Source organism: Erythrolamprus reginae, chromosome 3 (genome assembly GCF_031021105.1).
Source record: "Erythrolamprus reginae isolate rEryReg1 chromosome 3, rEryReg1.hap1, whole genome shotgun sequence".
Classification (NCBI taxonomy): Eukaryota; Metazoa; Chordata; class Lepidosauria; order Squamata; family Dipsadidae; genus Erythrolamprus; species Erythrolamprus reginae.
Window position 1 is genome coordinate 59,842,344 of NC_091952.1, and position 16,737 is coordinate 59,859,080.

The window sequence follows — 16,737 nt, forward strand, 5'->3', positions numbered from 1 at the left end:
AATCAGTGAACAGCTTGACTCCAAAAAGTTGTGACTGCTCCAACACTGGAAAATTTTAAGAAGATGTTGGTTAGCTATTTGTGTGAAGTGTTGTAGGTTTTCCTGCCTAAGCAGGGGGTTATTTTTTTAATGTATGTATGTATGTATGTATGTATGTATGTATGTATGTATGTATGTATGTATTTGTGAAACATGTATAGGATAGGAGTAGTTTGTATAAACATAAGTAAAAAGTAACGATAAAAGAGGACAGTAGGATAGGGACGGTAGCTGGACCAAGCCAGCATTGGAAGATTCACATGGCGCTTATGCTCCTTACAGACCTCCTTAGAAATGGGTTGGAATAGAAGACCTCCAAGGTCTCTTCCAACTCTGTTGTTGTTTCTATTATTGGAGGGGGGAGTAGGAGTAGGAAGCAGAAGAAGAGGAGGAGGAGGGGGGAGGAGGAGAAGGTGAAGGAGAGGAAGAGGATGAGGAGGAGGGGGAAGGGGAGAAGGTGAGGGGGGGAGAAGGAGAAGGAGAGGAGGAGGAGAGGACAAAGAGGAAGAAAGAGGAAGAGGGAGGAGGAGGAGAAAAAGAAGAAAGAAAGAAAGAAAGAAAGAAAGAAAGAAAGAAAGAATCCTGCCTCTTGCCTCTGAGCACGTACAGAATGACTTATCTTTTCCCCACAACCCAATTTTTCCAGCCAGCTCAACTCAGAGGGAAAGAGGCCGGAACCCGGACTTGAAGCGTGGCACTCCGTTCGCCGAGGCCCACCAATTTGGTAGCCAGCATCGGAAGCTTCGCGCGGTGCGGGGGTGGCCGCTCACCCACTCCCTCCCTCCCTCGCTCCACCCTCCCTCTCCTTCGCAAGCCTCCGCAGGTCCCTCTGAAGAGCGCCTGCGCTGCTGGCCACCCGCCGGCAGGTCGCAGCTGTTGGGGCCGCCCGCCAGCCCGCGCGCCAGGGCCATGGCTTCCCCGGCCATCGGGCAGTACCCTTACCCGCTGCTGCTGGATAAGGAGCAGCAGCTCTTCCTGCAGAGCCGGAGCGCCAGCGAGCGGAAGAAGGGCTTCAAGCGCTCCGCTGCCAATGACATGAAGCAGCCGCCGCTGCCGCCGCCGTTGCCGAGGCGGAGGCAGCCGCAGGAGCGAGAAGAGCCGCAGCTTCCCCGGCGGGGCGCGGACGTAGAGAAGGACGGCGAGGCGGGACGCGAAGCCGAGCGCCCGACGGAGAGCCACGGAGTGTCGCCCTTCGCCTCCTGCCACGGGAGGCCCCTCGGAAGCGGCGCGGAAGCCGAGCGTGAGGCGGCCGTCGGGCAAGTGGGTGAGGACGGAGCCGGAGTTCGCGGGGCTCCCGGAGAAGAGGCTCCGCTCGGGGTTCGTTTATTACCTCAGGAGCCGCCCGCTTCTCCTGCCCGCGCCGCTAAGCCTTTCCGCTCCGGCCACCACCACCAGCGGCTCCGCCTGAGGTCGGGAGCGCCTCGCCTCCTGCCCGACGTGCGCACCATTTTCGAGCAGCCGCGGGACCCCCGAGTGCGGGAGGAGAAGGGCGAAGGGCACCGCTTCGAAGACTTCGCGCTCTGGAGGGGCTGGTGCGACCTGTGCGGGGAGGCGGTGCAGCAGCGGGCGCTCCGCTGTGCCAGTAAGTCTCTCGTGTCCCCCCTCCCCCGCTCCTCGGCCCTCTCTAGGGAGCCGCTTCCTGCCTTTTCTTTTTTCCTTTTTGGCCCGAAACGTGGCAGAGGCAAATGATGTCCCCGTGGGTCTGAGCCTCCTTACCTGGATTTGGCAGGTGTGTGTCCAATCACACTTGGCCAATAAAGAATTCTGTTCTGTTCTGTTCTGTTCTGTTCTATCCTATCCCATTCCTATTTCCATTCCCATCCCATTCCTATTTCCATTCCCATCTCATCCTATTCCCGTTCCCATTCCCTTCCCATCCCATTCCTATTGCCATTCCCATTCCGATTGCCATTCCCATTCCGATCCCATCCTATTCCTATTGCCATTGCCATTCCCATCCCATCCCATTCAATTCCTTCCTATTCCTATTCCCATCTCCATCCCTATCCCCATCCCCATTCCTATTCCTATTCCTATTCCCATTCCCATTCCATCCCATTCCAATGCCTTCCTATTCCTATTCCCATTCCATATACCTGTAGAGGACCCCATTCATCCACTCTTCTCCTCGGCCGCCAGCTCAAGGTTGACTCAGCCTTCCATACTTCCGAGGTGGGTGAAACGAGGCCCAGGTTGTTGGGGGCAATAGGCTGACTCTGTAAACCGCTTAGAGGGAGCTGTACAAGCACTACGAAGCGGTATATTAATCTAAATCCATGGTTCCCAACTTGGGACCCACACCCGACAGGGGGGAAATTTCATTTTTAATGGGGGCAGTTGGAACCTTGTTTAAACCTAGTTAATGGCTTTTTAGGATTCTTTGGCGTGAGTGGTTCACTTTTTGAATAATAAGAATTATATGTCATGGGAGGGGAAGTCTCAGGATTTTAGAGATGCTTAGGTGCGACACGGCTAAAAAAAGGTTGGGAACCACCGGTCTAAATGCTATTCCTAAATGCTATCCCACCCCCACCCTACCCCATGTCTGGTTGCTTTCTCTCTCTTTTTTTTTTATTGGGTAGGAGTAAGTGGCTACTACTCTTTCACTCCACAGAAGGGCAGCCCTCTCATTCTTCTTGCTTATTTAACATCATCTCATTCTTCTCCATTGTCAGCTTCATCTCTAGCCAACTCTAGTTACTGCCTCCAGCACTTTAGACTGGGAAGGCTCCTTGGGTCACAGAATAGATGTGTGTGTGTTGTGGGTGTCTCCTCCATATGTATAAGTTATTGCCCAGGGCAGGGCCTGTATATCCTCATTGCATTCAGTTTCCATCCTCATGAAAGCTCTCAGAAAAGCCTCAGACTATCCACACAGGGAAGGATTTAAAGCAGTGGTTCTCAACCTGAGGGTCGGGACCCCTTTGGCAGTGATGGGCGCCTATGGGTACCATCAGGTACACAGAACAGGTAGAAAAAAATTGAATTTTTTCCTTTTTTTCTGGGTGTGTTTTTCCTATCGCAGTAAATGAGGCTGAATGTGCATAATTTTAGAAGAGCTGTGCATGTGTGTGTGTATACATACACTTTATATAGTAGGCAATGTATATTTTTGTGTGCCTGTGTGTAATATGTATGTATACATATGTCATATATACATAGAATTAAAGAGTATATTTGGATGTTCCATAATAGTAAGAGAAATTGTATCTCTTTGAGCTGAGGAGAGGCCAGGCATCCTAACCCTAAACCAAATCCTTGACATCAAGTTGGCCACCTTTAAGCCAGTCACATGACCTTTAAGCATGCCCCGGTCACATGATTGTCAAGCCACTCCCACCTGGTCACATGGCCGACAAGCCACACCCACAAAATAAGCCATGCCAGTGTGGTAGTAACATTTTTTGCAGCCCTTCGCTGCTCTTTGGGGGTCGAAAAACCGTTTCACTGGGGTCGCCTAAGACCATGGGAAAGGACAAATTTCCCATGGTGTTAGGAAGTAAAGTTTTTATTCTGGTGCCTTGGAACATATTTTTACAATCTGATCAATCAGGCGTTTACAGTGGGGGGGGTGTCCCTCTGACCTCCCTTCAATCAGTTTAAAACTCTCTTGGGGGAATTGGTGCTAGACCTATGGTTGGGGGTCACCACAACATGAGGAATTGTATGAAGGGGTCGCGGCATTAGAAAGGTTAAGAACCACTGACATAGAGGGCATAAGAGGAAGAAGGAAAGAAGGAGAGAAAGGAGAGAGAGTAGAAAGGGAGATAGAGAAAGAGGAAGGAAAGAGGAGGAAAGAGAGAGAGTAGAAGGAGAGACAGAGAAGTAAGAAGGAAAAAGGAAGAGATGGTAGTAGGAAAGGGGAGATAAGATGTAAGAAAGTAGGTACTGGAAGTAGAATAGCCACCTGAAAGAGGGAAGTGGGGAGAGGGAAGATTGAGATGGATTGAATAATAAAATTAAAATTGGAACGTAACTTAGGTTATTGTACTATTGTTTTAAAGCGAAAATACATGTATATTGATTTCTATGGAAGGCATATATGATGTATGTTACCTATATTTTTGATGTAGAGGGGACAAAAAACTTTTACTGGAAAAAAAGAAAAGAAAAGCCTGACCTCCATCATTTTGTGGTATTTGAACTGATTTTCTTAAGAGCAGAACGCTTAAAAACTCTGCAAGATACCTTGAACTAGCTTCCGACTGTTGAACAGAACACACATTTGTGTGAATGTCATCCCGCTTTGATCTCTTACAATTGGGTTTTCTTTCCATTTGAGGATGTCCTTTACAAATGGCTGCATGGCGGTTCAATCATTAGGTGCCTGTCATCCTGCTGATATCAGAATTGTGTTGATCTATGTTCCTCAGTCTGTTCAACTTGATCTCTGTTTACCATTCTGTCTCTAAAAGATAAAGCCAATAGGTCTGAATTCTTGACAGTCTGTAAGTTTTAGATACTCTGTTTAGCTTTTCAGATAAATGACAGTAGTAATATAATGCCACGTTCTTATTTGGAATGGATGGATAATTTATTTTTTGTTTTATTTCTGTGTTCCAGTTGAGGAGATCATGATGTCTATCATTTCTTCACACACACACACACACACACACACACACTCAAACTTACATTTTTGCTGATAAAGAAATAAAGGGAGACTAGTATAGATCTGTTTCAAGCTATTTAGCTCTCATCAGCTAGCCATACCCTTCCAGGGTTCCAACTTGGATATAAAAGCTAGGTAAAAGGATATGGCTAGCTATTTTCAATAGCTTGAAATAGATCTATTTTAGTCTTCCTTTATTTCTTTATCAGCAAAAATGTAAGTTTGAAAATATGGTTTGTAGCCTGGATGTGCCCCTGGAGTGCGGCTGAAAGGCAAAAAGAAGCAATATGCTCCTTCCCATATTTGGGTATACCAGGTGACTCGACAGAAGAACATGTATATGTTAGAATAGAATAGAATAGAATAGAATTCTTTATTGGCCAAGTGTAGACACACAAGGAATTTGTCTTGGTGCATAAGCTCTCATTTGTGTGTATATATACAGTGTGTGTGTGTGTGTAACATATTTTTGCTGATAATTATACATATACATATACAGTACATATAAATTGTTTGTATGTGAATCTGTATCAATTAATCATCTATATCTATTTCTCTTTCTCTATGTATGTCTGTCTGTCTGCCTCTCTCTCCTATCTATCTATCTATCTATCTATCTATCTATCTATCTATCTATCTATCTATCTATCTATCTATCTCTACCAAAAATCTTCAAGTGGATTACTGAGACTCAGGACCTGTTTAAAAACTAATATGTTGTATTTATTATAGAAAGTGATTAGTAGTTGAATCATGTACTCTACACAATTTTGCATCTTTTCGATTGATCTAGGCTTTATAACAGTCTATTTTCTCCCTGAATTACTGCAGTAATGAATTCATTTTCTCTAACAACAAAGTCCAATTGGTTATCCAAAGGGTCTGCTGGTTCTTGAAACCCAGCAAGGCAATCCTACACAGAGCAATTCAGAGGATCTCTTGAATTCAGTTGGTCTTATGCCTAGGCCAGTGGAAATAACCCACAGTCTAAGAATGATGAGAACAGATGAGAACAAATGCCAGATGAGAACAAATGCAGTTCTCCAAATTGGCTATGAATACATCATGGATTTCTATTTTGGGTATTTCATGCTTCTGTTTTATATTCTTCCTATAAATGCCGAAGGCTGGTTGACTTTTTAATATTTTGGTGGGGTGATTTTATGAGCAGCTTTTTAGAGTAACTACATAAACTGTTCACTGAAGGAAAAATGCTCATTTATAATTGAGAAGTAAGTTGGAGTTGACGATATGAAAATATGTTTTTTTAAAAAATCCTAACATTGTTTCAAGCACATCTTTTTAAGTGATGCTGTAAGGCTTCAATCATTTAATGGGGTTAATGAAATGAGTGTAGCTTTTAATGAAGATTAAAATTCAACCTTCAGATCTGAATGGTACCATGCCACCTTGGTTTTTTTGCTGAGAAATTCTATGAAAAAACTAAAAATGTGTACCGGTATTTTCTTTTTACTCCAGCTTTCTTAGCAACAAAGTATTTTGTCCTGCACTATTGTAGCTATCTAAGGATCTTTGCAAAAAGGAAAAGCAGTTGTATTTAGCATTAACAAGAAAAATAACAAGATAATTTTGAGTCTAAGCAAGTTACAGCTTCTTAGAATTATATTCACACTTATTAATATGAAAAACCCAGTCCACTGATTTCTATTTTTATTTATTTATTTTTATTTATTTATTCTTTGTCCAATATACAATACATATGAGAGAGAATATACATTAGGAATATATATATAAAGATAGGAAGTAAAAAGAAGGGAAGTGGATAGGAAGAGAATATATATAGAGGAGAGAATATATAAGATAAAAGAGGTAAGAAAAGAGAATTGGACAGGGGACGATAGGCACAACAGTGCACTTATATACGCCCCTTACTGGCCTCTGAGGAATCGGGAGAGGTCAATCGTGGAGAGTTTAATGGAGAAGTGTAGGGGATTGGGGGTTGACACTATTGAGTCCGGTAATGAGTTCCACGCTTCGACAACTCGATTGTTAAAGTCGTATTTTTTGCAGTCAAGTTTGGAGCGATTGATATTAAGTTTGAATCTATTGTGTGCTCTTGTGTTGTTGCTGTTGAAGCTGAAGTAGTCGTTGGCCGGAAGGACGTTGCAGCGTATGATCTTGTGGGCAATACTTAGATCGTGTTTTAGACGCCTTAGTTCTAGGCTTTCAAGGCCCAGGATGGTTAGTCTATTTTCGTAGGGTATTCTGTTTCGAGTGGAGGAGTGGAGGGCTCTTCTGGTGAAGTATCTTTGGACGTTTTCGAGAGTGTTGATGTCTGAGATGCGGTGTGGGTTCCAGGCAGATGAGCTGTATTCGAGAATGGGTCTGGCATAGGTTTTGTAGGCTCTTGTGAGTAGTGTGAGATTGCCGGAGCAAAAGCTGCGTAGGATCAGGTTAACAACTCTGGAGGCTTTTTTGGCGATATTGTTGCAGTGGGCTTTAGCACTTAGGTCATTTGAAATGAGTATTCCGAGGTCTTTTACTGAGTGTTGGTTGGTAGTGAGGATTTGTTTATTCAGTTCATATATGTGGTTTGGATTCTTTTTGCCGATGTGGAGGGTAGAGCATTTGTTGGTTGATATTTGAAGTTGCCAGGTGTTGGACCAATCTGAAATGAAGTCAAGGTCTTTTTGAAGAGTGAGTGTGTTGTCGGTGGTGTTGAAGAGTTTCACATCGTCAGCAAAAAGTACACAGTTGCTTACGATATTATCGCAGAGGTCGTTGATGTATAGGATGAAAAGAGTAGGACCTAGTACGCTGCCTTGGGGAATGCCGCTTTTGACAGGGACAGGGGAGGAAATGGCGCTTCCGATTTTGACAACTTGTTGTCTGTTTGACAAGAATGCGGTAATCCAGTTGTGGAGGAGTCCTGAGATGCCATAGGATTTGAGTTTTAGGAGAAGTTTGTCGTGAACCACTGAGTCAAAGGCTTTGCAGAAGTCGATATAAATTGCATCGATGAATTTTCCTTGATCAAGGTGGGTAGTCCAGATGTTTTTGCAGTGGAGTAGTTGTAGGTTGCAGGATAGTTTCTTACGGAATCCAAATTGTTTTTTTGATAGTAGGTTGTTAGATTCTAAGTAGAGAGTGATTGAACGATTTATAATTGATTCCATGATTTTACAAGGTACACAGCATAGTGATATGGGTCTGTAGTTGTCAACTAGTGATGGGTCTCCTTTTTTGAAGATGGGGATGACTACTGCTTTTGACCACAGTTTGGGGAGAGTGCTGGTCATGAAGGAATTTTGGAAGATGATGCTTAGAGGTTCAGCTATGGCAGATGAGAGTTTTCTTAGGAAGTATGCACAAAGACCATCTGGATCGACAGATAGGGAAGGTTTGAGATCACGGATTGCTTTTCCAACGTAGTCTGTGGTGAAGATGATTTGGCTTAGGTTATTTAATGAGTTAGGAGTGCGATTTGCGAAGAGGGGGGATGAGTTATTACTGTTAACAAAAACGGAGCCAAAGAAGGAGTTGAAAAGATTTGCTTTGGATGGGTCGTCGTGGTACTCTTTGTTGTGTGGTCCAATGAGAGGTGGAATAGGTCTGGAGTCGTTAAGTTTGTTGTTGACGAAGTTGTAGAAGGCACAGTTAGATTTGGAGCGTAGGAGGTTTTCCTCTTGTTTACTGCGGTAGTTCAGACATTCTACTTTTATTTGTTGGCATATTCTTCTGTAGCGGTTTTTAAAGTTGTTTACAGGACCTTTTTTGTTTCTACGCCAGAGGAATCTTTTTTTGGTTTGTAGTTTCTTTAATGAGATGGGAATGTTGTTTTTCTGTTTTCTTCTAGGAGGAGTAATTGGAACATACAGATCTATAAGTCTATTGATTTGGAGTAAGAACGTGTTGTAGAGGTCATCGATGGAGATGCAGTTGGAGAAGAGGGATTGCCAATTAATAAATGAGAGACTGACGTCTATGAGTTCGTAGTTAGCTTTCCTGAAATTGTACTTAGGTGACACGTTGTTCTGTTGAATGTTATGATGGCGTAGGTTGAGGTTGAAGTTGATCATACTATGGTCGCTGTTGGAGAAGGGTTCTATGATATGCAGTCCATAAATAGCACTTTTACTATTGCAGAAGATGAGGTCGAGGCAGCTGTTGAGTCTGGTGTTGTTTAATACTAATTGTTCCAGTCCCAGGCTGGTGACGGTGTTGTAGATGGCGGTATGTATAGGTTCGGTGGAGCATTCGTTTAGTGTCCAGTTGATGTGTGGTAGGTTGAGGTCACCTAGGAAGATGATGGGGTAGGGGCAGGAGGATGCCCACGTTAGTAGGGAAGTTAATTTTGATGCGTGGGAAGTGTCATAGTTTGGAGCTCTGTAGCACAGTAAAAAGCGGAGAGTGGTGTTAAGGGAAAGATCGCAGATTAGGGTTTCAGGAAGGAATAAATCTTGTGCGACTTGAATGTTTTTTAGATTGAGTGAGCTTTTGTAGAATATGGCTACACCACCTCCTCTGCGGGATTCGCGGTCGGACCGGAAAACCAGGTAGTTATTTTGTGTAATGATGGAGTCAGGAAAGGAGCAGTTGAGCCATGTTTCACAAACAAAGATTATGTCAAATAAGTTGGTGTTGAGCAGAAGGAGGAATTCTGATAACTTGTTGATTAAACTTCTTGCATTGATTAGTTTGCATTTGAGGTTGTGTTTGAGTTCAGGAAGGGGATTGGATTGCGTTGAGTTGTGGCAGGATTGAGGCAAGGTAGTAAGGGGCGCATTTTCCTATTCATTGCTGGAGGTGCTGGGGAGGTCCGATTGTTGATGTGGGATGGTGGGTGGAGAAGTGTTGGAAAGTTGTGGAGGGGTAGCGGGATTGACAATGAAGGGAGGGTTGTAGGTTTTGATTCTGATGCAATCAGAGCGGTAGTCAATGTAGAGGTTATTTTCGCCGAGTTCGCACCGTCTCCTGAGTTCGGCGTGTAGTTCGCGGGAGCGGATACGTTGGAGTAATGTTAAGTCAGGTCTGCATCTGAGTTTGTTGTATTTGGTGTTGTTTCTGGCAATGGTGTTCATGGTCCTGATGAATTGTTGTTTGGAAGATTCGTTTGTGCAGACTATTCTGCACAGTCGGGGGGCCGTTGATCCGTCGCTGTACTTTAGTGTGGGGCCGCTTCTGGAGACCTCTAGGATGACATCAGGGGTAATTGTTTGAGGATGTTGATTGTGGATAATGTTTTGTATATTTGTTAAGTCAGTTTCCCCGTTTTCCTCAAGGCCAAAAAGGATGGCATTGTGGCGTTTTTGTGCCCTTTCCATGGCATCATTCACCAGGGTGGAGATGTTGGTGGTAGGGTTTAGAGGAAGAGGTTTTGGTGGTCTGGGTTGGGAGTATGGTGGTGGTGGTGGTGGGGTGCTGCAGGGTGGTTGATTAGGTGTTTTGGTGTTTATCAGGTGTTTATTATATTTTCTAGCTACCAAGCAATCTGTTATCTCATTAAAAATGGAAAGAGTTGACTTTAGGTTTTATGCTTTTCTAAAGTAAAGAATTGACTATTAGTTGCGTGCGTGTGTGTGTGTATGTGTGCAGAGGTTATGGATGTAACTGACATATCATAGAAGTAACTTACATATCAGTCAGATTCACTTTTGTATGTGTGATATCCAGACTAGCTGTCTAAGACTGTAACATAGTTGAAACTTTTAGTTTCTCAATTTGTTTTTCTTCCTGGGTTTGTAAAGTCATTTTGTTGAGTAAATAGGTTTTTTTGGAAACTAGAGAGGTTGCCTTTGTACACTCTTACTTGGCCTAATAATAGTAGAGTTTGGGTTAAATAACTTGGATTTAGTAATCAAGAAAAGACAATCCCTCATTTTAATTGCTCTTGGTAGTGCCTCTTGTAAAACTAGGATGCATGGCTGGTTTTTTCATTCTTTTGCGAATGAGTCTTGCCACTTTGGATATGGTACAGCCCACATTTTTGGCAAGTCGTAGAACTGCCATGGATTTTCCTTGATATCTTGACAGTATTGCAACTTCCTTCTCAGTAGCAAAAAAGCTTTCTTCTGCCAGATCCAAGATTTCCCTTCCTGGATTTTAATGGTTTGTTTTCAAGTTCATACTTGATTAAAAACTAGTTTTGTATTTGTTTCTTTTGGTAGGACAGTACTGTATCTGCAGAAGAATGGATGGAGTTTAAAAACAGTAAACAGAAGAGAAAAGAGTTCCATTGGGTTCTGCAGCTGCATATTAATGCTGTAGGATTATGCCCAGTCCTTTGATTTGGTTGCAAAGATATGTCAAATCTGTCCCTCCCAGCAAATCAAAGTTTGCATCCTTATGGAAAGACTTTGTACTGTATTACTGTTTCTTTAATCACTCTGTATGTTAAGATTTTCTTTTGGTTATAAAGCCTTATATAACTTGTAATAAAGGTCTATAATATTTTAGTAACATTAAAATGACTTGACAAATGAATGTTTAAGTTAGAATCAGGATGACAGTTGTCCCATCCTTGTTTTTTCTTTACTGTGGGTAAAGACATTGCGAGACCTTGCTGGCAATTCTGAACCTTGGTAACTGGGTGAGATCATCCAAGGGCATGGGGTGAGGTATCATCAATATGCAGATGATACCCAGCTTTACATCTCCACCCCTTGTCCAGTCAGCGAAGCAGTGGAAGTGATGTGCCGGTGCCTGGAGGCTGTTGGGGTCTGGATGGGTGTCAACAAACTCAAACTCAACCCAGACAAGACGCAGTGGCTGTGGGTCTTGCCTCCCAAGGACAATTCCATCTGTCCGTCCATTACCCTGGGGGGGTAACTACTGACCCCCTCAGAGAGGGTTCGCAACTTGGGCGTCCTCCTCGATCCACAGCTGACATTGGAACATCATCTTTCAGCTGTGGCGAGGAGGGCGTTTGCCCAGGTTCACCTGGTGCACCAGTTGCGGCCCTATTTGGACAAGGAGTCACTACTCACAGTCACTCATGCCCTCATCACCTCAAGGTTCAATTATGGCAAAGCTCTCTATATGGGGCTACCTCTGAAAAGTGTTCGGAAACTTCAGATCGTGCAGAACGCAGCCGTGAGAGTCATTGTGGGGCTTCCAAGATTCACCCACGTTTCTTCAACACTCCGTGGCTTGCATTGGCTGCCGATCAGTTTCCGGTCACAATTCAAAGTGTTGGTCATGACCTTTAAAGCCCTACATGGCATTGGACCAGATTACCTCCGGAACCGCTTGCTACCACACGAATCCCAGCGACCGATAAGGTCCCACAGAGTTGGCCTTCTCCGGGTCCCGTCGACTAAACAATGTCGTTTGGTGGGCCCCAGGGGAAGAGCCTTCTCTGCGGCAGCCCCGGACCTCTGGAACCAACTCCCCCCGGAGATTAGAACTGCCCCCACCCTCCCTGTCTTTCGTAAACTACTCAAGACTCATTTATATTGCCAGGCATGGGGGAGTTGAGATAGCCCTTCCCCCTAGGCCATTACAAGTTATGCATGGTATGTTTGTGTGTATGTTTGGTTTTATAATAGGGGTCTTAGTTGTTTTTTATTATTGGATTGTACAGGTTGTTTTTATTATTGTTGTTAGCCACGCCGAGTCTACGGAGAGGGGCGGCATACAAATCCAATAATAATAATAATAACAACAATAATAATAATAATAATAATAATAATTATTATTATTATTATTATTATGTATGTATGTATGTATGTATGTACTGTATGTACGTATGTATGTACGTACGTATGTATGTATGTATGTATGTATGTATGTATGTATGTATGTATGTATGTATATATAAACTGAAAATGGGGTGATAAGCATTCTGAATGAAATGTGCTCATCTGGCAATTCTAAACCTTGGTAACTTTGAGATGTATGGATGACAGTTTCACTTACATTCCATGCCGGCTGGAAAATTCTGGGAATTGAGGCCCATGTATTTTAAAGATTGCAAGACTGACAAATATAGGACTAAGTTCTCTTACAATGCTGTAACTTTGATCACAGCCTGATTGGGAGGTAACAGTTGCAGATGATCAGAGTTTCATTGCATAGTTCCCTCTAAGCTGAGCAGTGAGCAATCGCTCACTTAAAAATCATCATCAACTCAGAGTTTTCCAAACCTGCCCAGAAGCCGAGAGGGAAAGAGTGAGAGGGAAGGAGAGAGAGAGGAAGAGAGGAAGAGAGAGAAACAGATAGAAAAAAGAGAGGAAGGAAAAGAGAAAGAAAAAGAATGGGAGTAAGGAAGAGAGAAAGAAAATCAAAATCTAATTTGAAACTAGCTCAACTATTTAAGTGGCATTTTGATATTGATAGAGTTGCCCTATTATGAGCTCACTGTTATAGACACACAGTACAGTATTTTATTTTGAAATTCTCTGAGGCAAAACAGGGTGGGTTTTTTATTTGTTTGTTTGTTTGTTTGTTTATTTATTTATTTATTTATTTATTATTTCTGTGCCGCCCAGTCCCGAAGGGACTGTCGCTCAGACACTATACTTTTCCGCCCACCCCCCAAAAAATTAGAGGGAACACTGGTTTCATTGTGCAGTGAAGTTTATCTCAGTTGGAACCTCTTGTTTATATTTGAATCAATGGGAGCTAGTTCATATCCAGCATATGAACATATCCTACAACAGTTAGTCTTCAACTAATAGCCATTTGTTTAACAACCATTCCAACTTACAACGGCACTATACAAAAATGATTTACAACAGGTTCTTGCACTTATGATTGTTCATTCATCATGATCATCTGATCAAAATTTGGATGCTTGGCAACTAGTATGAATTTACAATGGTTGCAGCATCCTGAGGTCTGAGTCTATGGAGAAGGGTGGCATAGAAATCCAATTAGATAATTAAATAAATAAATGTGATTGCTATTTACACTTTCCCAGTGGGATTTGAACAAGCAAAGTAAATGGGGGAAGCCAGATTCACTTAACAACCACACTAAAAAGTTTGTAATGACTCACTTAATGAATCCATTTCTTAGCAACTGAAGTTCCTATACCAATTGTCATAAGTTGAGGGGTGCTGTTGTTCAGTTTCACTACTTGTTAAAGTTTAAAGGTGTTTGGCCTTGATGTAGTCAGTCAGATGAACCTACTCAATTTGATTTGTAAACCATTGGTGATTTATATCATATCTTCCTGTTCATAAGTACAGTACAGTACTTAGGTAATAATGACTTAGTATATTTGTGAATTATGCCTGAATTTATACACTATATTGATAAGCAGTCATGATTTTAGTGCAATGTGTAAAGATTCTTTATTATAGTGTAATGAAAAGTAACAGGTTTTTTTACTCTGACACTGAAATCAAAATCATTTGGTGCATTTCTTTAACAGAGGTTCTATTTTCATACAAAGAGCTTAGGGCAGATTCCATGTAGCTTTTTATATTTAAGTTGGATATATTTAGGGAGAATTCCTACCCTTTAGATGTCAGGAAATAAATTTTGCCTGGTTTCTTTTCAATGGTTCCTTTTTAAATAATTTTTATTACAAATGTTGATTGATAAAATTAATACAAAACTAGACAGAAAAAAACAGAGACAAACAAAAAGTAAAAAGTAAGAACATAATAAAGAGAAAAGAAATATATAAAATGATTTTAAATCTTCATCATAACAAAAACAAAAAAATTAGAAACTGTTCACACACTCTAGCATCTCTTCATCGCATATCCCATCTCTTATCTTATAAACAAATTCATAAAACATATTCTATGTTTTAGACCATAGAAACATTAAAAACATATTCTATGTCTCCTTGTGGAGAGCATTCATCCAGAGCACACGTGGGCAATTTCCCATCCTCTCCTTATTTGGGGAGTTTTCAAGGTTTTGGAATTTGAGAAGGTCTTAAGATGGGATGAAGAAAATCCATACAAACCTCATCTTTTCAAGCTCTGAAATATACCTTTCATTTCATTCCAATACTAAATAGCCTAGCCTGCTCTCAACTGGGAATGTTCACATTTAGTGCGCTAAAACTCCCATGATATTTAGGCACCACTGCATTGGCTGGAGATAGATATTTGTTAAATTAGGTTTGGGGAAAAGTGGATTAAGATTGTCCCCTTCAGATTTGAAGAAGCACTTGGGGGAACGTTCTTGCTTTGTTTACTCTTCAGCTATTTATTTATTTATTTATTTACCACCTTTATTATTATTATAAATAATCAAGGCAGCAAACACACCTAATATTCTTTCCTCCACCTGATTTCGCCAGTTTGACAACTCTACATGGTGGGTAGGGCTGAGATATAGTGATTGGCCCAAAATCACCCAGCTGGCTTTCATACCTAAGGTGGTTTCCAGTTCTCTAGCTTTGTCCCTTATTCACTGGGATTCATGTTCTTTACTGCAAAATAAATTTATATGCTATGTAACTGAACAGGCTGTGTTGTTTTGCATGTGTAAATGACAGTAGAAATAGCTTACCATTAAATTTTGTTCAGAGAACATTACAGCAGAGATTGAATTTTTGATAAATCATGGAGAAAGCTACATTGCTAATTAGATATTTTTCAGAATGATTTATTTTCTTTATAATGTCATCTTTTCCCCATTTTGGAATGACATCCAGATAATTTCTCATCTATATATACACTGCTCAAAAAAATAAAGGGAACACCCAAATAACACATCCTAGATCTGAATGAATAAAATATTCTCATTGAATACCTTATTCTGTACAAAGTTGAATGTACTGACAACAAAATGAAATAGATTGTCAATCACGTTGCTTCCTGTTGTTTATATGGCTCTGTGTGTGTGTGTGTGAGAGAGAGAGAGAGAGAGAGAGAGGGAGGGAGGGAGGGAGGGAGGGAGAGAATATGTGTGTATGTTCCAGCATAACTTTAGAATGCCTTGAGCAACCAAACTTGGTACACAAATAACTTACTATCTGGAAACATACTGTGGGGTTAAGACAGACCCTAGGTGTGTGGGTGTGTGTTTGTCTGTGTTCTAGCATAACTAGAATGCCTCCAGCAATTTCAACCATAGATGACTTACTATCTAGAAAAAAATACCGGGGTGGGGGTAAGACACCCTTAACACTTCTAGGGGTGGCCTTTCGGTCATGTTCTGCACACTCAGCCTAGGTAAGCATTTTTCTTATTAGGCCAGTATAGAGGCCTTTGATTGAGCGTACCATGGCCTAAGCAGATCGTCCGTCCCCTCCTCACAGTTTCAGCCCATGATCATCCTTCGCCCCAACTCATCACGCAAAGAACAGGACCACCCCAACCAAAGTGAAATAAATACAGAGGTCAGAGAGGAGACCCAGCCTATTTCATCAGAAGTGAAGGAGGTACGGCATGGGCCAGCTCAGTGATTTATGTTCCAGTCGCAAGCCCAGGCACTTCTAAATCCCCCAGCTGTCCACAGGTTCCGTAGCTGGGATTTTAACAAGGTCTTTATTAGTGATGGGCGAACCCAACGGTGTTTGGGTTCGGCAAGTTCGGTCGAACTTTACACAAAATTCAGCTGAACCCGAACCGAACCTGAACTTGAACCCGAACGGGGAATCCCTCCCCGGAGAGATTCTGGGTGCGGAGCTTTGACGTCACCGACAGATTGCTAAGGACGCCAAGGTGATCACTTCCTGGATTCCATTGAATTCAGAAAGTGATCACCTTGGCATCCTTAGCAACCTGCCGGTGACGTCAAAGCTCCGAACGCCGAACACGACCCTGAACTTTGCCTGAAGTTTGAAAAAATTTCATGTTCGTGTTCAGCATACCAAACACCGCAAAATTCAGTACGGACCCGAATTGTGTGGGTTTGGTTCGCCCATCACTAGTCTTTATACTTTTAAAACACTATAAATAAAATTGCTTTGATTGCTTGATAATTCATTCCTTTTCCTGTCTAATACAAGATTGGGATAAATATCCGAGCAACACCAGATAATCAGTTAGTCTATCCTAAAAAGGTACAAAATCAGTAAAGGGTTTTGGTTAGCCTTCAAATTGGACAAAATTAATGCTACTTCCAAAAGAATATTTTTGAAATCCAAAACTGAAATGGTATAAATTATTTCTTGTTGGCCTCCCTTTCAATATTGTGTTGCTTTCTTTCTCAATTCTCCT

General features: G+C 42.0%; 1 protein-coding gene across 1 annotated transcript in view; it reads left to right on the forward strand.

Moving 5' to 3' along the window:
* Window positions 1–699: 699 nt before the first annotated feature.
* RASSF5 (Ras association domain family member 5) overlaps window positions 700–16,737 on the forward strand; it is a 103,738-nt gene continuing 87,700 nt past the window's right edge. The window contains exon 1 of the mRNA XM_070745542.1: window positions 700–1,621. Coding sequence (XP_070601643.1) covers window positions 949–1,621 — 673 coding nt within the window. The 5' untranslated portion in view covers window positions 700–948. The remainder of the gene's footprint in view (window positions 1,622–16,737) is intronic.